This window comes from Pelodiscus sinensis, unplaced genomic scaffold (assembly GCF_049634645.1).
Source record: "Pelodiscus sinensis isolate JC-2024 unplaced genomic scaffold, ASM4963464v1 ctg34, whole genome shotgun sequence".
Lineage (NCBI taxonomy): Eukaryota > Metazoa > Chordata > Testudines > Trionychidae > Pelodiscus > Pelodiscus sinensis.
In genome coordinates this window covers 460,329-485,705 of record NW_027465849.1, presented here as the reverse complement: position 1 = coordinate 485,705, position 25,377 = coordinate 460,329, and the positions used below count along the sequence as shown (strand labels likewise).

The window sequence follows — 25,377 nt, the reverse complement described above, 5'->3', positions numbered from 1 at the left end:
GCTCTCTGCCTCCAGGCTGCGCTGACACCCCAGGAGCATCTGAGCCCAGCCCGGCCTGACCCCAAGGACCTGGCATGGGGAGCTGGGCCCAGGGACACCCCAGGGCTGGGATCCAGCCAAGTGCCAGGTGCCAGCTCCCCAGGGAACGCCACCGCCCTGCAGCCTGCGGCCTGGGTGGGGAAGCAGGGACCCGGGGAAGGATTCAGGCCCCCAGAGACAGTAACTGGCCATGAGCTCCCAGGGCACCGCGGGGCAGCCGGGCTGATGGGCCCCTGGGCTGTGTAACGAGGGGGCAGGGAGCAGGCGGGGGGGGGGGATTTCCCCGGCCTGAGGCCTTGGGGAGGCCGATCCTGGATCCTGCGCCCGGCTCTGGCCCCGTTTCAAAGGCTGCTGGCAAAGTGCAGGGCAGGGCCAGAAAACGCTGCGGGGGGGAGGCCTCCCAGGCGGGGCCGGGGCAGCTCCGTGGGGGCTGGTCAGGCAGCCGGGCTGTCTCGGTGTCTAAGCTCCTTCCCGGGGAGAAGCCCCAGGTGCCGACGGGCCCTTCAGTGCAGCAGGGACAGGCTGAGCCAGAGCCAGGGCTGGACGCTGAGTCTGGCCCAAGGCCAGTGAGGAAGGAGGCAGCAGGTTCTCCCCGTGCGGGGGATTCACCCGGCGCCGGCTCCCCGGGGCAGTGGGGGAGTCACCGCCCGGCCGGGGCCTTTCCGGGGATGCTTGAGTCTCACACCAGTGACTGGGCTGGGGGCAGGGAGCTGGGGGAAGGTCTCTGCTCTGGGCTGTCGGGTCAGACTGGACGGGACAATGGTCCCTCCTGGCCTGAAACTCAGTGAAGCCGGGACTGTCACCCCAGCCTGGCCCGACTGCTGGTCCCAGCCCGGCACTACGTCCTGTCCCTGAGCTGGGTTGGGACAGTCCCACTCCTCCAACCTCGCAGCCCCCTCTGCTGCTCTGCCAACTCTCTGGGCCAGGGGCTGCTCTCGATTCTGTGTCCTCCCAGCCCCCCACGAGTTAGCCCCGGGGTCCCAGATACTCACCAGGCAGCAAGAGGACCAGAGGCAGGAGCATCGGGGCTGTGGCAGGAACCAAGAGGGCTGGAAATGGCCCAGTGATGACTGGTCCAGATGCAGTGGAGGGGCGGGGGATGAGCTGCAGTCTCTGTCTGCTCCGACCTGCCCCCTCTGCCCCTCGGGGCTTAACACAAAAGACCCTTTTCCCTGCGCAGAGTCTCTGCCAGACCCTGAGGGCTGGGCTGTGAACCCAGACACAAGCGCTGCTCCGAGTCCTTGTCAGGGCCTATGGCTGAGGCATCAGGGACACCATGGCCGTTCTGCTCTGGCCGTGCTACCCTCCATGACTAATCGTGACTGCTACCTGTTTCCTGTCCCGTACACCCCACCACCAACAGCGTCTTTATTTATCTCCGGATGCCAGAGAGTCTAACACACATCAAATATATCGACAAAAACCTCTCTTCTGATTTGCTAACAGAGAACTTCGTCAAACCTACCCAGTAGGATGCAGACCTGGCCTGGCTGGAGGGTTTAGCATTAACCACACTGAGCTCATCTGTAGAACTCAGAATGCTTTATCCAAGAGGGAAAGAGATGGGGAAACTGAGGCATGGGATGATGGAAGTGTGAGTGGCTTGAGGTCACCCAGCAGGACAGAACCAGGAATAGAAGCCAAGGCTTTTTTCATACCCCGGAGCAATGTTCCCTGTAAGTTTTTCATCCATGACACAATTCCTTTTGTTATGTGTACCAAGGCATGTGTGGATGTGTGCCACCAGTAGCAACACATGCTGCTGACTGTGGGCACTGGGATGATCAGCTGGACGGCATTTAAATCTCTTCTGGGGGGGCCACGTAAGCGCCCAGTTTACAGGGAACCCCGCTGTTGCCAGATGGTAGGGTTGCCAGATGTCCGGTTTTGAACCAGACAGTTCGGTATTTGAGGGTTCTATCAAGGAAACAAATTGAGAAAATAGCGGACATATAAAATATCAGGTATTTCCTAATTAGGGAAGGTTTATTATTAGGAGTACATAGTTGCAAACTGCCTGGCTGGTAGACACACCCATGCTGTGTCAGTGTGTCTACCAGCCAGGCAGTATGCAACTATGCGACAGTGGGTGCGGGGCCAGGGTGGGATGGAGTCTCTGGGGCCGGATTCACTCGTGCATCTCTGGGACTGTGTGTGAGATGGACAGCGCCCCAGGATCTGAATCCAGGTCAGCCCCACTTCCTGCTGACTGATTCTCTCCTCCCTTTCTTCCCGCCCAGGTCAGCCCTGCTCCCCTCGACTCCCTCCTGGGCTGCCTTGCTTCCCGCTGGCCAGTCTCACACCCCCCCATCTCCCCTGGCCAGCTCTGCTCCCCCCTAACCTCCTCCTGGCCAGCCCTGCTTCCCACTGGCCAGTCCCACCTCCCCATCTCCCCTGTCCAGCCCCGCTCCCACGACCCCATCCTGGCCAGCCCTGCTTCCCGCCAGCTGGTCCCCCCTCATCTCCCCCTGCCAGCCCTGCTCCCTTGACTGACCTCCTGTCTACTCCTGTTCCCGCCAGCTGGTTCTCCCACCCTACCTCCTCCTGATCTCCCACAGCCAGCTCCACTCCCCCTGACCCACTCCCAGCCAGCCCTGCTCCCCTGACCCTCCACCTCCGCTCTACTCTCTGCCGGTTCCTCCCATCCACCCCCCCGCATCTGAGATCCAGTGTATCCAGTATTTTTTGTGAAGCCACCTGGTAACCCTAGTGACCCGGGGCTCTGGCCTGATTTGCATCCCTGTTTGGGGACCTTTTGGGGCATTTTGGTCATTGACTTTTACGCTGGGGGCCAGAAAAAGCTGGGATAGGAGGGACAGAAGGGGGAAGCAGATAGACACCCCCCCCCAATACCTGGGTTATGCGGTTGGCCTGGGTTGAGTTGAGCATGGCAGGGAATGGTGGTGGGGCTCAGGGACACCTGGGGAGTAAAAATTTTTAAAAAACAGCATGGCCCCTTTGAGGCCTTAGGGTCTTTTTTTGGTGGCAGCCATCTTGTTTTCTTCCTCCATGCCACATGACGACTTCCCTGTGGAACCAGGTAAGCAGAGAGAAGAGGTAGCCTGGGGTTGGGAGGGTGTGGTCTGGAAGTAGCTGAGGGCTGGGGCTGTGGGCTGGGGCTGGCCAGGGGCTGGGTCCGGGCCCAGGCCTGGTTCCGGTTGCTGAGTGTGTCATAGGGTTGCCAGATGTACAGTATTTTCACCTCCTGGACATTCTATTACTTCTGCAAACTAAATAAGCCCAAATCCCTCAGATGCTCCTCATAAGTAATGTGTTCCAGCCCCCTAGTCATTTTCGCTGCCCTCCGCTGGACCCTCTCCCCTGCATCCACATCCTTTCTATAGTGGGGGGCCAGAACTGGACACAAATCTCCAGATGCGGCCTTATCGGTGCCGAATAAAATGGAATAATCACTTCTCTAGATCTTCTGGCAATGCTCTTCCTAATGCACCCTAATATGCCATTAACCTTCTTGGCTACAAGGGCACCCTGTTGACTCCTATCGAGCTTCTCATTCACTTGTAATTCCCAGGTCCTTTTTTACAGAAGTGTTACTTAGACATTCGGTCCCCAGCCTGTAACAATACTAGGGATTCTTCCATCCCAAGTGCAGGATTCCGCACTTATCCTTGTTGAACCTCATCAGATTTCTTTTGGCCCAAATCTCCAATTTGTCCTGGTCACTCTGGACCCTAACCCTATGTATCTATCCAATGTATCTACCTCGCCCCCTAGCTTAGTCTTATCCGCAAACTTGCTGAGGGTGCAATCCATCTCCTCATCCAGGTCATTAATAAAGATGTTGAACAAAACCAGTTCTAGAACCGATCCTTGGGACACTCCACTAGAAACCGACCGCCAACCTGACACTGAGCCGGTTGATTCTTAGCAACAACCACAGGACATACCACACTACTACCAACCCTGGAACTTTCCCTTGCAACAAACCCCGGTGCCAGCTTTGTCCACATATTTATTCTGCTGACACCATTATTGGACCTAAACATGCCAGTTACAAGATCAAGGACACATAGTCCTCTTCATCTAGAAATATAATTTATGCCATCATGTGCCTAACGTGTCCATCTGCTGTGTATATTGGACAAATTTCTCAGACTCTTCACCAAAGAATCAATGCACATAAAATAGACATCAGGCTCTCTCACAGATGGAAAACTGTTGCTTGCCATTTTAACCAGACTGACCATTCTCTCAATGACCTTAAAACTTGCATATTGCTTCAAAGACATTTTAACTCCAGACTTCAAAGAGAAGCCTCAGAACTGTCATTTTTGCTTAAATTTAACACTTTACATCTGGGTCTTAACAAAGATGCTAATTATCTCACCCATTACAAAGTTAGCTTCTCCAATTATCACCCCTAATGTCATTACCTCACAGACACTAACTTTCCCCCCTCACCCCTCCCCTTCTGTTCTAAAATCTGATTTGCCAATTTTATGTGTGTTCACTTTTTTTGATTGTATCACTTTGGTCTATATGGTCATGCCTATTTTCTTCCACAAATTGATCCGAGAAAGTGGGTCTGGCCCACGAAAGCTCATCACCTAATAAACCATATTGTTAGTCTTTAAAGTGCTGCATAGTCCTGTCTTTTGTTTTAGTTAAAGAAGTAATTCTGCAGTCCACTAAAGGAGAAAAAGCTCCTATGGATTACTCTTAAAAAGCAAGCGAAGAAAATATTTGTACTGTGCTTTTCCCACCGCAAACCACAGGAAGTTAATGAAGAAAGATTCTGACTAACACTTCGCTGGATGTGTTTTAAGATACTTCTCACTCTCACATTGTGAAAACTCTTTGCTTTAAATGTATTTTTTGTTTATATTAAACATAAACATTATTAAAATAGCACATGTAAATTGTTAAATAGCCTTGTAATTTAGTAAAAACTAGGATATTATTTGTATCACTACTACATTTTCTAAAGTGAATTCCTAAGCTTATACCTTTTATTCGTTTCAATTGTAAAGGGCAGCCCTCTGCAATCCTTGCAGAAAATGCTCACATTTACTAAATTGTGGCTCTCCATATCCCCTCATATAAATATTGTGTGAAAGCACTAAGAGAGGGGCAGTACTTTTGCCCATTCAACAGTTACCTGAGCAATATGGGGCAGGTTCTATCATTTCCTCTCTGTTTCTGCAGCTCCTGACACAATGGGGTCAGGACCCAGTCGGTCTCTAGGTGCTACCACAATAGAAACTGTGAATCACAGTAATACGGAGTGTTTCTGTGGAAGGTCCCGTCTACTCTTCATTATCTGGGTCTCTGTTGTTTGTGTCTCTGTGTCTCACTCTCCCACCAGTGTAAGGCTCAAGCCTGATGAGTCAAAGGACGACTGGCCGGAGCGCAGAGACAGGGTTAATCTGTGTGGGGTGCTGGGATGGTTCCCACCACTGGCAGGACACTCACATCTTTGCATGTCTCATGTATACACACGTTACTGCGCAATACGCACTTTGGGGATTGTGAGGGACCTTCCTTGTGATTTTGTGCACTTGGGTTGGTGGTGCAAACCCTGCACAGCACGGAGCGGGCCCTGGAGCTGAGCCGTCCATACAAAGAATCTGAGGGTAGGACACAGAGTTTGGGCATTTCCCCCAATTTTATTGAGAAAGAACATTGTTTCCTGCACCACGTTGTCCAGCTGTGGCCCCAGACAAGGTCCCGCACTTCCTTGCTGAAAGGACCTTACGGGATTCTGTGATGCGGTTCTGTGATGAGGCTGCGCACGGAGGAGCCCTGCATTCCAGTGCCGGAGCACTAATGATTTCTGCCCTGCTACAGGGCAATGTTCTCGTATATCGGCGCCGTCTGTCTCTGGGGTTGCCAATCCTTTAAGGTAAAACATGGAAATGTTACTATTCTGCTCAGCCAGCAGAAAGCCAGAGAAAGGAACCTAGAAGATATCCCCTCAGACAGCCCCACTGTGCATACAACAGGAGCAGCTCTAGTGGGCATCTCCTCTGGGAAACATCACATCAGCTTCCGACACCAGCCCCTCTGACGTAGGCAGCTCAGATTCCCCTTCCCCCAGCCTCGGTCTAGCCCTTTCCTGCTCCCCAGGGTTGCCCTGATGCCTGCCAGCTGGGCAGAGGAGCCCTTCTCCCCCTCTCCCTCTGCCAGATGCCCACGGAGGCAGTGCCGGGTTCCCCCTGCAACGGGGAGCCATTATCTGAAATAAGGATTCCTCTGCCCCAATGGCAGTGTCGTTTTCAACCATCCAGAGTTGTATTTTAATCACCAATGTTATTAACTGCGATATTGAAAATGATTATTTGCACTTGATATAATGATATTGTGACTGGGCATCGGCATAGCCTGACTCCAATCTCCGGGCAATCACGGCATACTGTTGAATTTGGGGGCTGTGATGGGCACCCATCACTCAGGCTAAAGAAGGGAACCATTCAATGACCCTTTGTTAGTGTCTGCTGAAGCACAGGGCAACCCTCGCCCATGGACTGGACCCTAGACAGTCTGGGCATGGCAGGTACCTCGGGGTCTGCTAACAGGGCAGGGGTTGATATGACTGCAGCTTTCCGTACATGCGTGTGTGTGAGAGAGAGACAAAAGCAACAGAAACACCTTAGAAGCAACTACAGAAAACAACAAGAAAATCAGCATGGCCAGAGGAGCAGGACCCTGATAAAAAGCTGAGAAAAAAAGCAGGCTTTGGGGCAGAGTGCTGGCTGGGAACAGACTTGGAGCTAGGATCAAAGACAGCCTCCTGCTGTTTGGTTCCTGTAATGTCCCGGGAACCAGTAGTTAGAGTGAATCTACAAAATCAATGGGGTTGTATCAACGCCCAAAACCAACCCTGTCATCACTGTCTCCTCTGGACATGCAACTCCAACCACCGACTCACTGCTTGGATCAGAAGCATTTAACTGACTTGTGAATTCACTTGGGGCATAAGTAGCTCTGCCTGCCGCCCTCCATCCCAGAGACATGCATGAAAATCCCTACGGGGTAAATCCGTGCTTAGTGTAAGAGCAGCCACAGCGACACCAAGGGAATCTCTGGAAAGCGAGTGACTCTCCATCTCTGAGATCATTTACGTTCTCTGCCCCAAGCCTTTAGGACAGAATCGTCCCAGGGATGAGACATGGCGATGAAAGTTTCCTATTTGCCAGATTGGTCTGGACGGGGGCATGTCCATGGATGCAGGGCATGACTAGCCAGGCTAACAGCAGGTGTGTGAGGAAGCTACCTGCTCCTGGGCAGAGATATGGGGCAGCTGCAGGGAGAAGGGGGTGACAGATACAATCCCAACGTGAGAATCCTGAGCAAATCCACGTTCCAAGCCCACAGGTCCCTGCCGAGCAGGAACAGGCAAACAATCTCTCTCACCTCACTTCGTTGCTAATAAAACCTGTGACTTACCCTGTCACTTTCTGGCCAATTCTTTGAGGGACCTGGGAACAGAAGGACAATTACCCATGGTCACGTGGTATGAATGTCTTTAGGGAAAGGCACCTCCTTGAGCATGAATTATAACCCCAGGATACCTGCCCCTCCTCCAGCCAGGGCAGGGCTCCCCTGGGCCTGATGCTGATCAGGGTCACCAGAGGGATTTCAGGTGGCTACTGTAGATGCTCTGTGGGACTGTCTGTCTGGGTTTCTGGAACAGTTTTTCTGTTACAGGCACCACCACCTTTTGGCAGGAAATTTCCACATTTTGTAAAAAACAAGTGCCCCCAAACCGCAGTATTTTGCCCCAAAACTGCAATATTCTATTCACATACCACCAAGATGCCTCATTGGACATGTGTTCAGTGGCCTCCTGCTGATAGTCTCCTCCACAGGCTGGACTGGCTGGGTTTCATCCCCCATGATGCACTGCAACCAGGGACACCCATGACGAGGAGAGAAAGTGATGCATCGTAGGAGAGCCAGAGAGCCCGGCTCAAAGAGGAGACCAGGAGCAGGAGGCATCAGAACTACAGCTCCCATGAGGCACTCTTGCCCCCAGCTCCCAATGACAGGAGTGGGGCACTTTCCAATGGGAGCTTTCCCTGGGATGTGCCTTTCCATGAAGGAAGGGAAGGGCCAACACTTGACTCAGCCCCCTAAATCCTGGCAATGCAGGGCTGGGGATCACAGGCAGAGGAGAGGGGCAGGACAAAGGAACCTCAGGGACTCAGATGCACCAGCCCTGGGGCCCAGAGAATTTTTTCTCCTCATTCATTTTGATCACTTTGGGCTGTGTCAAGACTGGCTAGTTTTTCCAGGAAATCAGCTCCTTTTCCGGAAAAACTTGCGAGCTGTCTACACTGGCCGCTTGAATTTCCGAAAAAGCACTGTTGATCTTATGTCAGTGTTCTTGCGGAAATACTATGCTGCTCCCATTCGGGCAAAAGTCCTTTAGCTCAAAACTTTTGCGCAAAAGGGCCAGCTGAGATTTGTTTTCCGCAAAAAAGCCCCGATCGCGAAAATGGCGATCGGGGCTTTTTTGCGGAAAAGCGCGTCTAGATTGGCATGGATGCTTTACCGCAAAAAGTGCTTTTGTGGAAAAGCGTCCGTGCCAATCTAGACACTCTGTTCCGAAAATGCTTTTAACGGAAAACTTTTCCATTAAAAGCATTTCCGGAAAATCATGCCAGTCTAGATGTAGCCAGGCAGTTTGTTATTGTAATTCTCCCCCAGACACACTGATCTGGGATCTGCCCATCCCCCACCAATTACCACATTCACCCCGACCCCACATTTCTCCCCCATGTGAAGGTGACCCCGGTAACTACAAAAGCTCTTACACTCAATATGATCTTGCAGGGCGCTGTTGGTGTCACACTGGACACGTTCTCTGTGGGGAGCAACAGGGACAGGGATGTCATTGAAGCCGTGTGCTCTGTGTGTGTCTGCTTGGTAGCACTGAGTCTGTTTGCAGAGACCCAGCTGTGAGTAGGTTTCTGCCCATGGCTGGTTCTCCCGCTAGGACCTTCCAACTCCATTCAGCTCACACACAGTGGAGAGGCAGCAAGCCCTGCTCCTGGGTAGCAGGGACCATGGCAGCCGCACCATTTATGGAGGGAAAGTCTGAGATGAGAGTTTCACACCCTGTTCTACTCCAGCTAAATGACCAAACCACCAACGACACAAACCGGTAGGTCGGCAGGGAGCTCTGATCGGTGGCACGGAGAATCCCCGATGTCTCAGGGGAGAGGCTGACAAGAGCAGCGGCATTCCTCACACGTTTGTATCATTTCTCAGAGGCTTTTCCAGGGACAATAGTGTAACCCAAATGAAATGTTTCGGCAAATAATGGATTACTGGGGGGGGGGGGGGCAGAGCGGGGGCCCAACAACACTTATGCAGCTTTCTAAACTCCTGTGGGTGTCCTTGCTGCTAGCAGGGATGAGGCGAAAGTGGCACCACTGGCCCTTTCCTCGGAGCTGCATTGAAATGACTGGGAGGGAATCTTCTGGGGGTGTTTGGAGGCAAGTCTATGCTGATGTTGGGTGCTGCCTGCACATCTGGATGGACTTGGCTCCGAGTAAGGCCTGGCCACTCCCAGCCCCATCCCAGGAGAAGAGAGGTGGTTTAAGGGAAATGGCTGGGTCCCTCTGTGCTGCTTTGTTGTTGCCAATTACCCTGACAGCCCCCCCTAGGATAAAACACAGTCACTCGCCTTCTTTCAGATCCCTGGGGCCCATTTCAAACACATCCCCCCTGCTGCCGGGCAACGGGATGGGAACAGGACGGTGCCAAAACTCTTCCTCAGAGTGTCTCCTCCTCCCTTCCTCCCAGGGCCCACCCCGACCAGGGAGCTCGTCCAGCCCGGGGCTTTCCCAAAACTCCTCCAGCGCATGCACGCACCCCCACCCCGGCAGCAGGAGAGCTGAGCTCTGCCGTGAGGTTGCAGCAGCACTTCTGTGAGGTGGAGAGAAGGGACCCAGCAGGGAAAGGAGAGGGGAGAGGGAACAATCTCCTACCTGTGCTCCCTCCACAGAGACCCAGCTGGAAGCAGCGAGACAGAGTGATCAGAGACGGGGCCACGTTTCCTCGTGGGCAGAGAGAGAGACAGAGACTGAGTGACATGGCTCCAGCCCCTCGTTGTACCGACACAGAGCCCCCTCCCCACAGCCCGGCCCAGCGCTCTCCTGCACCTGCCCCACTGACTGGAGTCATGTGGCCACATCTGGTGATTTAACATCCAATCTCCTGCAAATTCATCTTCTATGTAAAGGCCGGTCTAAGAGTCGGGGTGTTCGGTGATTTTTTTAAAATTGAAAACGAAGACACAGTCTGTAATCCTCAGTTTGGGGGAGAAAAGCCTGAAGATGTGACCCTAGAGACGCCACAAACAACAAATCCCCCTGTAAATACAAGGACCCACACTGGTGACTTGTTGGCAGTCCCATGAGTTATGAGCCAGTCTCGAGCTGGTCGGGGTGGCTGGAGGCTGTGGGAGCCGGGGGCTGGGGCGCTGTGAGGAAAGGCTGCAGGGCAGAGCTGTGCCCAGAGCTCTGTGGCCAGAGCTGTTAGCGCTCACTGCAGGAAAGCTCCTACATACATGGGCAAGGGCATGAGGGCCTCTTCTAACTAGGGGATGCCCCCCTGATCTGCACTTAAAGGAGCAGGTGACCTTTTTTTCCGCTCAATAACTTCCCCCTCCCCCCCAATCCTATTTCCCCAGCCTCTCAATAAAAAAAAATTCTTGGTGTTCTTCATTAAAAAAAAATCATTGTTTGGTGTTCCTCTGTCTTAAAAAGTTTAAGAAACACTGCTCTGTAGTGTAGACGTGCCCTTAGTGACCTGTGTGTGGCTATTCCATCCAGACATACTCCTGTCTGAGCCCTAGACTGGGACCATCTATCTGTGGTGCCGAACACGGGGTGGGGGGCCCTGGTCCCTGACTGGAGCTCCAGGGCATTACAGTAGCTTTCCTGAAAAGTAATACACATTGCCTAGCACAATGGGGCTCCGATCCCCAAGCTGGGCTCCAGAGTGCTACCGCAATACAAATACCTAATCAAAGAGACAAGGAAGGGGATTATTGTTGTGATCTATGCCTCCTGCCAGGCTTCCCCAAAACACAACTTCACTGTGTCTTAGCTCATCTCTCTCCCCCCATGCCAGGCACACTGGGGACAGGAGATCTAAGGGGTGTCTCTGCCCTGTCTGTCTGTACATTTGCTAACACAGCTCAGCCTCACTCTCACACCCACCTTTCTTCCCCAGAAGATAAAGCACCACAGCCAGCAGCAGGAAGGTGGGGACTGTAATTCCCAACAGGAGCTTTAGATCCAGCCCTAGGAAAGAATTATTACCCACGGGGCAATGTTATTGGCTGATCTTTGTAAGTAAAGTTCACTGAAGCTTTTCAACCAATTTTTTTTTTTTTTACCAAACTTTTTTTTCATCCCGTTTGATTTCAAAAGCTTCAGGGGCATGGCCAACTTAGTCTGTAACTGGAGCATTAAAAATCCAGATCCAAAAATAAATAAGGGAAGGGGAAGGAAGGGAGAAGAAAACAAAAGTGAATTAGAATGTTCAAGTTACATGAAGCTGATAAGAAAAATGTGCACCTTGTCCAAGTACCCATTGGTTAGTTGGCAACACACAGAAACCTGTTGAAGACTTTAACCTGCCCCAGTGCTCATAAATCGATCTCAAAGTCACTGGTCTGGTTTTAGGCCAATTCCACAACCTTCCACATCCGAATGATTTAACCAACTTTAAAAGGAAACAAAGGAAAACTCTCAAAATAAGACCATCTGTCAGGGATGGTCTAGCTCAGGGGTGGGGAACTTCAGGCCTGGGGGCTGGATGCAGCCCCCAAATCTCAGGGATCTCCCGCATCAGGGAGCCCACACTGGTGCTCCAGCCTCACTGCCACCCACCCAGAGGGCTGGACCGCATAAAATCTACAAAATCTAGCCTGGTCCCCACTAGGCGCTGGTGCACGAGGGGAATGTGAGGAGTATCTTCTTCCTTGTCAGCCAGGGGCTTTGCACTTGTGTTCAGCCCTCGACTGATTTTTTTTTGTGGGTCAGCGGCCCGTGACCTATAAAATGTTCCCTGCCCCATTTAGCTGGTGCTTGGACCTGCTGGAGGGCAGGGGACTGGACTTGATGACCTCTAAGTCCTTTCCAGTTCTAGTGTTTATGATTCTATGACCAGAGGAACATGCTTGTTGAGTTTGATGAACATTTTCTCATCCAAACACTGATATTGTCCATTGCAAGTTTTGAACTAAATAGTTTTGTCCATAGTTTTTTTTTCCAGAAAAGTCTGGATTTCCCTCCATCTCTAAGGAAAAGTTCAAGGCAGGAAACATCCCTGTGGGAACAGCCCTGCTTCAGCGAAGCCTCGCAATTCCAGACAGTGCCCAGATACAAACGACAAACAGGTATTTTTGCTTCATCAGTGGTACTTTAGCAAGTGCTTAAAGTTAAGCACATACCTAGTGTATATACTTGATCATAAGCCTGTTCATTCATAAGCCCCACCCAAGTTAAAAAAATATTGTAAAAAAGGTAGTGACCCATTCATAAGCTGAGCCCTGCTCCTTATGGTATCATTCTTACCAAAAAAAATTAGCTTATGATCAAGCATGTATGGTAGATTCTGTCCTGGATAGGGCTAGATTGGAGCACAAACTTGAGATCAGGGTCAGAGATCTGGACAGCATGAAGAGATCCGTGCGGGGCTGGTCTACACATGCCCAGTGGAGCAGTTTTCTACAGAAAATACTGCTTCTTCCAAATGAAATCAGTAAGGGGGCACTGTTACAGTCTGACTCCTTCCTTTCCTGGCCATGGGTTGGGGCGCAGAGCCATTGCAGTCATGCTTTGTAGGGGGTGGTTTGCTGTAGCAGATGCTTTGGGAGGTGCTGGACAAACAGGCAGGTTTAGGCCCTGCTAGAGTCCATTCCTGGTGCTTGGTTGCTCCCTGGGAACCTGACACTAGTGGTGGGCTGCGTAGGGTTGCCAGGAGTCCAGTTTTGAACCGGACAGTCTGGTATTTGAGGGTTCTGTCCAGGAAACAAAGTGAGAAAATATTGGACATACAAAATATTTGGTATTTCCTAATTAGGTAAGTCCTATTATTATTAGGAGTATCAGGACGTGGTTGCGAACTGCCTGGCTGGTAGACACACTCATGCTGTGTGAGTGTGTCTACCAGCCAGGCAGCACACAGCTATGCGAGGGGTGAGGGGGCAGAGCCAGGGCAGGATGGAATCCCTGGGGCCGGACTTGCTTGTTCTTTGCCAGGACTGCGCGCGGGATGGGCAGCACCCCGGGATCTGCGTGCGCTCGGGTCAGTCCCACTTCCCACCGGTCAATTCTGTCCCCATGACCCTCTCCCAGACAGCTCCACTTCCCCTGACCCCCTCCTGGCCAGCCCTGCTTCCTGCCGGCTGGCGTCCTGCCCCCCCAATCTCCCCAGCCAGCCCTGCTGCCCTGACCCCACCCCGCCGGCCTGTTCCCCCTGCACACATGCACCTCCTCCCGGCCAGCCCTGTCCCCTCCCGCCTGGTCCCCCCCAAATCTGAGATCAAGTGTGTCTGGTATTTTTTTTGAAGCCACCTAGTAACCCTAGGGCAGAGATTCCTGGCACATGGGTTTGCCCACATGACAAGTGTGACACTTTGGCTATGTCTACGCTATGGGTTTTTTTCCGGGATACTGGAGATATCCCAGTAAAAACTCAGCTGCTTTTTTTTTTTTTTTGAGGAAGTGCAAACACGTCCCATGAGGCTTTTCCAAAATTTGGCCCGCTGTAGATGGGTCAAATTTCAGAAAAGCCTGTTTTGAAAAAACTATCAGAAAAGGTACACAAATTACGGAGTGCAATTTGCCTACCTTTTTCTGATACATCAGTGTAGTGTAGACATAGCCTCTGTGACAGGACTGGAGCACAGAGCACAACTAGCTTATGACACAGAGACAGAACCTGCCCTGGTCTACACTAGGGAGTTACTTTGAGACAGCAAGCAGAGCGTCCACACTACAAGCCTGTTATTTCGAAATAAGGGGCTGTTTTTTTTTTAAATCCACACTCCAGCTTTCCTCGGGGAATAACACTTATTTTGAAATAGCTATTTTGAACTAGCAGTATTGTGGATGCTCCACTGCTCCTTTTTCAAAACAACTACTCCCCAGAGCCATTGGAGTTACACCCCAGTGCTTCCTAGGGCGCTAATCGAGGTAGCACATCCACAATAACAGAGCCTGCCTTGGACTGATTTTGGGCTCCCCCACAGCGGGGACACGCTATTTTGATTGCCATTTTGGGAGTTCTTATTTCAGATGTAGTTAATTCAAAATCAGTTCCTAGTGTACACATGCTCCCTGGGAGCCCAGGTGGGATGATGCGTCTGGTGCCTCCTGCCAGAGCAACCCCCCACCCAGTGAGTGCAGGGGGAGGCGACAACTCACTGGCTGCAGGGTTAGCAGAGGGGCAGGGAACTCCAGAGGAAACTTGCCCAGCAGAAGGGTTTGGGATTCCCCCTCTGACAGAGCCACTTTCCAGCCCTGCAGAGACATTTCCAGGCTCAGCCATGCTGGGCAAAGCCTGGGAGAGGGGCAGGGAGAATGTGCCGCATTGGAAGAGCCCATCCCCCTGTTGCATGGTGGTACATTTCCTACATTCATCATCACGGCGATCACACTCAGACTGGGGCTGCCCAGCACAGGACCCACCGTTCCCTAACCAGAGTCCCCACCACACAGAAACACTTCAGAAGCATTTACCTGGGGGCAAGGAACCATCGGCACCACCACTGCCGCTGCTGGAGTCATCGCCTAGGCAACAAACACACAAGGGATCAGATCAGGCCATGGCCCAGTCCAGGCCCACACACGGCCCCAGCACAACTGATCATGGGCAGCCACTGGCTGGGGGCAGGGCTGCTGGGCATTAGCGTTGCCAGGTGTCCAGTTTTAAACCGTATAGTCCAGTATTTCAGATTTCTGTTCAGGAAACAAATGGAGAAAATAGAGCTGTCTGCTATTTTCTAGATAAGATGTAATGTAGATTGTGATGGAATGTGAGGGGTGCCCGATATTTTTGTTGAAACCATCTGGCAACCCTACCTCTGGGCCCTGGGCTTAGAATAGCTCACTGCAATGGGGCTAACTCACTGGTGCAGCGCCTCCTGCTGGTCTCCTGGGGAATTAGCCCTTCCAGCCCTGGAGTGCCCCTGTTGGCCAGTGTCTCACCCTCAGTTACCTGTTTTCTGCTCTGGTCCAGGCCCCATGTCGCTTCCTATCCATGGTGCCCTTTCTTCACAGTAGTGCTCTGTGGCAGCAGCAGCACTTCCCCTGCCCCAAACACACACACGCTGGGAAATCCCAACCCCCTACACCCGCCTTGCTTTAATGACCCATTGCCAGTCATCAGCTAGCCCCGCCTTAGAGGCAATCTGCAATCTGAAATGGCCACTTATCAAGGGAAGAGGGGTATTCAGACTTGCTGCTTTCTCCTGCCCTAGCTGCCTCCCTAGGACTCCTCAGGCCCCTGTACCCATCTGCAGCCTGGGAGTGGGGTCAAGACAGAGCTCCCCAGGCCTTTCCCTAGCGCAGCTCAGTCTCAGGTACCCTCTGTAGCTTCCCAGGTAGTTAGATCCTTTCAGCTCAACAGGAGCAAGAAGAAGCACTGCTCAGACCTTGCAGCCTTTTATAGGGCCCAACCTGGGCCTGATTGGCTGACTGCAGGCTCCCTAATTGACTAGGGTTGCACAAGCCCCCTCAGGCTTGTCTGTAACCCTCTTCCTGCTGGAGGGGTCCAAGACACTATCAGAGTCAGCCATGCGATTGTATGTAAGGAAGGGAAGGTCACTGTTCCACCCTGAGACAGCCTCAGCTGCAATACAGGGGCCAGTTCTGGATGTGACACATTAGCGGGAACCAAAGAAGAGCAACAGAAATGGTCAAAAGCTGAGGAAACCTGAGCTAAGCGGAAAGGTTAAATGCACGGGGGCTACATCTAGACGGGCATGATTTTCCGCAAATGCTTTTAATGGAAAAGTTTTCTGTGAAAAGCATTTGCGGAAAAGAACATCTAGATTGTCACAGACACTTTTCCGCAAAAGCACTTTTTGCGAAAAAGCGTCCATGCCAATCCAGACGCGCTTTTGCGCAAAAAAGCCCCGATCGCCATTTTAGCCATCGGGGCTTTCTTGCACAAAACAGTACTGTGCTGTCTACGCTGGCCCTCTTGCGCAAATGATTTGCACAAGAGGGCTTTTGCCCGAACGGGAGTAGCACAGTATTTCCGCAAGAACACTGATGATCTTACATGAGATCGTCAGTGCTTTTGTGGAAATTCAAGTGGCCAGTGTAGACAGCTGGCAAGTTTTTCCGCAAAAGCAGCTGATTTTGCGGAAAAACTGGACAGTCTAGACACAGCTGGGGAGTGTTTAGTGTTGAGAACAGAAGCCCGAGGGAGATAGAAATATGGTAACAGTCTCCAAATTGGCTCAGGGATGTTGCACAGGGACCGGGGATCAACTGTTTTAAGGGCCCATGGAAGGTAGGACGAGAAGCAATGGGGTTAATCTGCAGCAAGGGAGGGTTTGTTTCAAAAGTTGGAAAAACTTTCTAATGATCAGGGAAGTGAACAGGTTGGACAAACCCCCTGCCATAGTGCTCTAGATTGATTGTGCCCTGTGGGCAGCCTTGATGACGCCTTAAGCTCCCTTCCAGCCTAACATTTCTAGGATGATCCCATCTCCCTGCTGCCAGGGCTGGGCCAGTTGAACTGAGCTGGGTGGAACAGGGAGTGAGGGAGGTATGAAGCACAGGATAGGGGTGGGCGGGGTTGGTTCCTTGTTACAAACTTTGCACAAGGATGTTTGATGAGAAGTTTTTTGTTTCAGATTTTGAAAAATCGATGTCTTTCTGGGTTTGGAATTTCTGAGGGGTTTCATTGAATTGTTCTCATCCTGTCATTATACCCTCCCTCTCAGGATGTGGACTTTCCACTGAGATAGGAAATGCACATGCACGCACGCGCACACACACACACACACACGCACACATACACACACCCTTACCAGTGATGCTGAGGTGCTTGGCAGGGCTGAGCTGGGATCTGGTCACCTGGTTGTTTTTGTCCTTCATCTCATACCCACAGGAGTAATTCCCAGAGCTTTCCCTGGACACCACGTGGTCATAGTCGTAGGTGGCCTTTTCCTTTGAGCCCCTCTGAGATGAAACCTCCTCTCTCTCCTTGCAGAAGAAAACACGGGTGACCTGGTCCTGAGAGAGCATGAAGCACTTGACCCGCACGGAGTCCCCTGGCTGGGCCGACGTCTGGTTCAGGTGGAGAATGGGGGCAAGGAGAGCACCTGGGAAGGGAAGGGGTCAGAGCGGTCAGTGGGGTGTTGCTGCTGTCAGTGGGGCAGGAGGTAAATGGCAGGGGATCTGGGCCATGTCTCTGATCCCAGCCCAGCTGGACAGATGGGGGACGAGCTCTCTCTGCTGACCGGAGGCTTTACTTCATGGTCTAATGGGTTGTGTAAGAGCCTCAGGGCTTGGCCGGGCTGAGTGCCATTGCCTGGTGCTGTGTGCTGTCCTAGAACAGGAAGCCCTGCTGCAGGCAGAGATGGACGCAGCAGGGGCAGGATGGCTGGGAGACAGGCCAAGGGCTGGGAGCCGGCGCTGTGGGCAGGTAAATCCCTTGGGGTCAGAGCGCTCAGCCCAAGGGTCCTCTGGATTCCCTGGTTGGGGAAGGATAAAGGCCCTGGGCAGGCTGGGGACAGACAGACATTTGGACTCACCAGGAGCAGAGCAGATCTCCTGGCTGCTGGGGATCAGCGCTGGGAACAGAAAGGGGATGTGGGGTCAGTACGAGGGTTGCTTGAGTCTCACACCAGTGACTGGGCTGGGGGCAGGGAGCTGGGGGAAGGTCTCTGCTCTGGGCTGTCGGGTCAGACTGGACGGGCCAATGGTCCCTCCTGAACTGAAACCCTGGTAATCTGGGATTGTCGCCCCAGAAGTCCCCTGTAGCCCCGACTGCTGGCCCCAGCCCAGCTCTGAGTGTTGGCCCTGGGCTGGGTTGGGACAGTCCCACTCCTCCAACAGCACAGCCCCCCCACCACTAGAAGGGATTTGCCAACCCCCAGGACCAGCGGCTGCTCTCGGTTCCGTGTCCTCCCATCCCCCTATGCATTAGCGCCAGGGTGCCACCTACTCACCAGGCAGCAAGAGCCACAACGACAGGCGCATCGGGGCAGCGAGGGGGACCAAGAGACCTGGAAAAGGCCTCGTGATGACTGCTCCGGATGGAGTCAGGGGGACAATCTGCAGCCGCTGTCTGCTCCGACCTGCCCCTCAGGGCTCAGTGTGGAAGGCGTCTCCTCCTGCCCCTCAGGGCTGGGCTGTGAACCCAGAAGCTGTCTCTGCTTTGAGTCCCCGTCAGGGCCCCATGGCTGAGGCAGCAGGGTCACTGCAGCCCCTCTCTTCACGGCCCATCCTGTCCTCTCATCTGATGCTCACCGCTTTCCGTTTCCTGTCCCACACGCTCTCCTGGCCACAGCAGCTTTATTTAGTACCGGAGGCCTGAGACTGAAACACCCAAATACATCAATAACATCTCTTTGCTGATTTAGTAACAGGACACGCAGGCCTGGCCTGGCTAGAGGGTTTAACATTAACCACACTGAGATCATCCATAGAGCTCCGAGTGCTTCACACGGCAGGGAAACAGATGGGGAAACTGAGTCATGGGAATGTGGGCGTGTTACTAGCCCAACATCCCTCGGGATGGACAGAGCCAGGAACAGGAGACAGGACTCTGATTTCCAGGCCAGAGCTCTGTCCACTAGGCCATGCTGCCTCTCTTTGCATGAGGCGCGAATGTGACCAAGGTATTTAGGAACCTAGCAGAGCAGTCAGGCACATGATGGGAATCACTAGAGTTCCTAGGCTGGCCAGACACCTGACTCCTGTAGGCAGCCAATGAGAGTTAGGCAAGTCATTCCCTTGGGCACTCTGTCAGTCACACAAAGTACCCGTCTGCATCTCTGGGTTCCTGAATCTGGCCCAGGTACTGAAGCAGTTGGAGCAGTTGGGAAAGGGCAGATCCTTCTCCATGCAGAAGGGGCCAGTCAGCCCCCAAATTCCCAACCCTGGTTTGTGAGCCAGGCTCTGCCTTGGCACTAGGGTTACCAGGTAGACCCCACCACAAAAAATACTGGACACACTTGATTGTGGGCGGGGGGGGACCGGCCAGGAGGGGCGCGGGTCTGGCTGGGAGGAAGGGGGGTGGGAAACAGAGCTGGGAGGGAGTATCTGGGGTTGGGTGGGCTGGACAGGAGGAGGGAGGCACGGAGGAAGGGGAGCAAGAAGCAGAGCTGGTGGGAGGTGGGGGGTGGAGTTACTGAATCATAGAACCATAGAGCTGGAAGAGACCTCAGAAGGTCATCAAGTCCAGCCCCCTGCTCTAGGCAGGACCAATCCCAACTAAATCAACCCGGCCAGGGCTTTGTCAAGCCGAGACTTCACTACTTCCCTAGGGAACCCATCCCAGTGCTTCACCACCCTCCTAGGGAAATAGTTTTTCCTAATATCCAACCTGGACCTCCCCCACTGTAACTTCAGACCATTGCTCCTTGTTCTGCCATCTGTCACTACTGAGAACAGCCTCTCTCCATCCTCTTTGGAACCTCCCTTCAGGAAGTTGAAGGCTGCTATCAAATCCCCCCTCACTCTTCACTTCTGCAGACTAAACAGACCCAACTCCCTCAGCCTCTCCTCATAGGTCATGTGCTCCAGCCCCCTAATCATTTTGGTTGCCCTCCGCTGGACTTTCTCCAATGCGTCCACATCCTTTTTGTAGTGGGGGGCCCAGAACAGGACACAATACTCCAGATGTGGCCTCACCAGAGCCGAATAAAAGGGGAATAATGACATCTCTGGATCTGCTAGCAATAGTCCTCTTAATGCAACCTAATATGCCATTAGCCTTCTTGGCTACAAGGGCACACTGCTAACTTCCAGCTTCTCATCCACTGTAACCTGCAGGTCCCTTTCTGTAGAACTACTACTTAGCTGGTTGGTCCCCAGCCTGTAACAATGCTTGGGATTCTTCCATCCCAAGTGCAGGACTCTGCATTTGTCCTTGTTGAACCTTATCAGATTTCTTGTGGCCCAATCCTCCAATTTGTCTCAGTCACTCTGGACCCTATCTCTGCCCTCAAAAGTATCTTCCTCTTCTCTTAGCTTAGAGTCATCTTCAGACTTGCTGAGGGCGCAATCCATCCCCTCATCCAGGTCATTAAAAAAGATACTGAACAAAACCAGTCCTAGAACTGAACCTTGGGGCACTCCGCTAGAAACTGACCGCCAACCTAACAGCGAGCCGTTGATCACTACCCGCTAGAGCCGGCCTTCTAGCCAGCATCTTTCTATCCATCTTACTGTCCATTTATCCAATCCATATTCCCATAACTTTCTGGCAAGAATATTGTGGGAGATTGTATCAAAAGCATTGCTAAAGTCAAGGTATATCACATCCACTGACTTTCCCATGTCCACAGAGCCAGTTACCTCATCATAGAAGCTAATCAGATTGGTCAGGCATGTCTTGCCCTTTGTGAATCCATGCTGACTATTCCTAATCACTTTCCTCTCTTCCAAGTGCCTCAAAATAGATTCTTTAAGGATCCCTTCCATGATTTTTCCAGGGACTGAGGTAAGACTGACCGGCCTACAGTTCCCTAGATCGTCCTTCTTCCCTTTTTTGATGATGGGCACTACATTTGCCTTTTTCCAATCATCTGGAATCTCTCCTGATCTCTACGACTTTTCAAAGATAATGGCCAAAGGCTCCTCAATGACATTTGCCAACTCCCTCAGTACCCTCGGATGCATTAAGTCCGGACCCATGGATTTGTGTACGTTTAGCTTTTCTAAATAGTTCTTAACCTGTTCTTTACCCACCAAGGGCTGTCCATCTTCATCCCATCTTGCATCACTTAGCACATTAGTCCAGGAGTCAACCTTGTCCGTGAATACAGAGGCAAAGAAAGCATTGAGTACTTCAGCTTTCCCCACATCATCTGACACTAGGTTACCTCCTTTATCCAGTATGGGTCCCATACCCTCTCTGATCACTTTCTTCTTGTTAACATGCCTGTAGAAACCTTTCTTGTTATCCTTCACATCCTTTGCCAGTCGCTATTCCAATTGAGCTTTCTCCTTCCTGATAACCCCCCGGCACTCTCGAGCTATACATTTAAACCCCTCCCTGGTCGTTTGTCCAAGTTTCCACTTTTTGTAAGCTTCCATTTTGTGCTTAAGTTCACCAATGATTTCCCCTGTAAGCCAATCCCTTCTCCTCCTGTATTTGCTTCTCTTGCTACGCGTCGGGATGGTTTCTTTCAGTGCCTTCAATAAGGCTTCTTTAAAATACTGCCAGCTCTCCTGGACTCCTTTCCCCTTCATGTTAACATCCCAGGGGATTTTGCCCATCAGATCTCTGAGGGAGTCAAAATCTGCTTTTTTGAAGTCCAAGGTGTGTATTTTACTACTCTCTTTTCTTCCTTTGCTCAGGATCCTGAAATCTACCATCTCATGATCCCTGCTTCCCAGGTTGTCACCCACCTCCACTTCCCCTATTAGTTCCTCCCTGTTTGTGAGAAGAAGGTCAAGCTGCATTCGACCCCTGGTTGGATCCTTCAGCACTTGTGTCAAGAAGTTATCCCCAACATTCTCCAAAAACTTCCTGGATTGCCTGTGTACTGCCGTACTGGTTTCCCAACAGATGTCAGGGTGATTAAAGTCCCCCATGAGAACCAGGGCCTAGGATCTGGAAGCTTCTCTCAGTTGTCCGAAGAAAGCCTCATCTACCTCATCCATCTGATTCGGTGGCCTGTAGCAGACACCAACCACAACATCACTGCTGTTGTTTGCACCTCTAATCTTAACCCATAGACTCTCAACAGGTTTTTCTTCTTTTTCTCTTACATATAGTGCAACACCTCCTCCTTTTCTCCCCTGCCTGTTCTTCCTGAATCGTCTATACCCTTCCATGACAGCGCTCCAGTCATGCGAGTCATCCCACCAAGTCTCTGTTATCCCAATTAAATCATATTTCTTGGACTGAACCAGGGCCTCTAGTTCTTCCTGTTTGTTGCCCAGGCTTCTTGCAATAGTGTACAAACACCTCAGATAACCAGTTGATCACCCTATCTTCTCCATTTGAATCAGGGGTCCTCCTTTCTTGCTCGTTCCTCTTTGCATTTCTTCCCGGTATCCAACTTTCCTACTCCCCTCAGGGTTTTGGTCACTGTCCCCCAACGAACCTAATTTAAAGCCCTCCTCACTAGGTTTGCAAGCCTGCCCATGAAGATGCTCCTTCCTCTCTTCATTAGGTGGATCCCATCTCTTCCTAATAATCCTTGTGCTGGAACAGAGTCCCATGGTCGAAGAAACCAAAGCCCTCTCTGCGACACCATCTGCGCAACCACGCATTTACGTCCTCAGTTCGACGATCCCTGCCCAGTCCTTTCCCTTCAACAGGGAGGATGGACGAGAACACCACTTGTGCTCCAAATTCTTGGATCCTTCTTCCCAGCACTACATAATCCGCAGTAACTCGCTCAAGGTCATTCTTGGCCGTATCGTTAGTTCTCATGTGGAGAAGCAGGAAAGGGTAGTGATCTGAAGGTTTGATCAGTTTGGTAAGCCTCTCAGTGACATCCTGAATGCGAGCTCCCGGTAAGCAGCATACCTCTCAAGATTCCAGGTCCGGACGGCAGAGGGATGGCTCAGTCCCTCTTAGGAGGGAGTCCCCAACCACCACCACCCGTTGTCTTCTTTTGGGGGTGGTGGTGACTTCCATGACTTCCAGTAAATGGTGTTCCCTTGCGGTTTCCTTCTTGTGAAGTCCCTTCCAAAGCATTCTCCACTGCAGAGCCTGTGGAGAGAGCCTGAAAGCCATTACTTACCTCTATAGTATTGGGGGATTCCTGTGCTGGCCTTTTTCCTCTTCTAGAAGTTACATGCTGCCAGTTCTCTTCCTGGTCCCATACTGCCCTTTCCAGCTCTTCCTGCCATGCTTGCAGGATTAAACACTGCCTTCTATCAAGGAAGTCTTCATCCTCTCTGATTCAGCGTAGGGTCGACACTTGGGACTCCAGTCCTCTAATTTTTTCTTCCAAAATGGTGACCAGCTTGCACTTAGTGCAGATGAAATCCTTTCTTTCTTCCAGGAGGAAGACAAACATGGCACAAGCTGTGCAGGTAACAACAGCAGACCTATCACCATCCATACCTGCTGTCCTGGAGAAAGGATTTAAAAGAAAGGCAAGAGAACCTTGTGCCCTTCCAAACTCTTTCTCTAAACTCCCTGTTAGCACTCACCTGTTTGCAAGCTCCTTGGTCACTTGCTCACTGCTTTATAATTCCCTGGACAGCCTGAAAGTCCCTCCCCCTACCAAGGCTCAGCCAATCAGCAGAGGCTTCTAGAATTCAAATGTTAATATTCAGCCAACAATATCCATCTGTCAGTCACAGCACACAGTCCACCCGTCAGTCACAGCACACACTCCATGAAGGGGAGGGGAAAGGGGAAGTGGAAAAAAAAAGTCTCACTCACAAGCACAGGGGGAAAAAAGCCTCACTCACAAACACAAGCTCATCACACTCTCTAAACTCCCCGTTAGCACTCACCTGTTTGCACTGGCTGCAGCCGGAGTCCAACTGGCCACACCCTCTAAATGCTAGTAGAAGCCAAGCGGGGGCGGGAAAGTGGCTGGGAGCCACTCCCCCTGCCTGGCTTCTGCACACAACCAGAGCCTCTGGTCACGTGCAGAAGTCCGGCAGGGAGAGTGGCTGGGAGTCCCAGACACTGCCCCAGCCCCGCCCGGCTTTTGCACACGACCACAGGGCCTCCAGCGCCAATCACGGCCCCACCTCTCAGTCGCTCCCCCGCCCCCGCCAGGCTTCCATCTGGCGCCCAACCGGAAATTCAGAAAATACCAGATATTGCACATGGCACATTGCATGTGTCAGACATTTTCTGAATTTTTCTACTGGACAGACGGTGCAAATACTGGACTGTCCGGTAGAAAACCGGACCCCTGGCAACCTTCCATTGGCACAGGCCAGTCACTGCCAGCGGCTGTGACTGAGTGTCACCAGAGGAGCTCTCAGCTGTCCCCTCAGGGCCACTTGCTGCTGACGCTGGGGATACGGTGCTGTCCAGTTCCCAGGTACTAGGAGAGCTGGATGCATCCCCCTCTGCTGCTCCCTCCTGGGAGTGTTTGGGGCAGCCAGTCCCCACCTGCGCAGCCCCCTGGGTGATGGGCTGTGAGCTCCAGGGCTGACAATGCTACATCAGAGCTGAGCCCACAGCCCAAGGCTCCAGGGTCTTGGGGCAATTCACCCAAAGCTCCCACCTCCCCCAGGCCCACCCCATTACACCCCTCCCCCTCCAATGCTAGAAACAGGCTGGGCCTTGGGGTGCCTGGATCCTGCTGACACCAGACAAGGCCCAGTGAGAAACAGGCTCCAGTTTCTATCCGGGCGGGGGATTAGCCCTGGGACAAACCACCCAGGTCAGGGGGATTCTCATCATCTGACAGCATCAGAGCCAGGCTGGAGGCCTCCTGGGAGCGGCTTTAGCCCCACACAAGCCATTGGCTCAATGCAGGGTCCTGGGGGAGTCGCTGAGCTGGCCAGGTCAGACGGGCTGAGCTAAAGGTCCCTCCTGGGCCTGGAAGCCAACGCTCAGGGGCTGTTTGTGTTTCTCTTGCCCAGCAGGGGAGTTGGATGGAGCCAGACGCTGCAGGGTCAGAGAGCGAGCAGCTGCTGCTCAGCGGGGGAAGGAAGGAGCGTCGGTGCGGTAGCAGTGACTCTGTACACACAGTCCAGCTGCACTTGCAGAGGAGCCGACAGCGCCCTGAGCATTTACAGAGATGCCTGGGCGGACACCTGCCCCCCAGCAGTGAGCACTCCCCAGCCTGACCCTGGCACACTGGGGTGTGTCTGGCCCTGCCGGGGTCACTGTGCTTGGCACTTTTGGGAGCAGAACCTGCCTCTTGCTCACCGCTCCCCTTTGCTTGGGACCAGCAAAGCTCTGACTGCATCAGCCCAGGCCTCACTCCAGGCCCCCAGAAGCAGCAGCTCCCCCGAAAGAGGAAGCCCGGGGAGGCCTGGCTGTGTGCTCGGCAGCCCCTTGCCTGCTTGCCCATTTGGTCAGCCTGGGGTGAGAGTGGCTCGCTGCCTGCTGGGGAAGGGGGAGGCACTATTGTGCTGTGTTCATTGATAGTGGGGGGTGGGCACAATGTCGAGATTCAGGTGCCCCCCAAACATCTCCAGCCACTCTCAACCCCCACGGGGCAGGCCCCCATCTTGCACT

At 52.5% G+C, this 25,377-nt stretch overlaps 1 protein-coding gene across 1 annotated transcript in view; it reads right to left on the bottom strand.

Moving 5' to 3' along the window:
* LOC112545205 (uncharacterized) overlaps positions 1 to 23,818 on the bottom strand; it is a 31,807-nt gene extending 7,989 nt beyond the window's left edge. Inside the window, exons 1-7 of the mRNA XM_075915472.1 lie at positions 23,688 to 23,818; positions 18,209 to 18,572; positions 17,792 to 17,830; positions 17,066 to 17,359; positions 14,763 to 14,813; positions 11,232 to 11,315; positions 9,996 to 10,020 (exon numbers count right to left, since the gene is read on the bottom strand). Of these exons, the coding sequence (XP_075771587.1) occupies positions 9,996 to 10,020; positions 11,232 to 11,315; positions 14,763 to 14,813; positions 17,066 to 17,359; positions 17,792 to 17,830; positions 18,209 to 18,239 (524 nt within the window). The 5' untranslated portion in view covers positions 18,240 to 18,572; positions 23,688 to 23,818. The remainder of the gene's footprint in view (positions 1 to 9,995; positions 10,021 to 11,231; positions 11,316 to 14,762; positions 14,814 to 17,065; positions 17,360 to 17,791; positions 17,831 to 18,208; positions 18,573 to 23,687) is intronic.
* Between the last annotated feature and the right edge of the window lie 1,559 nt (positions 23,819 to 25,377).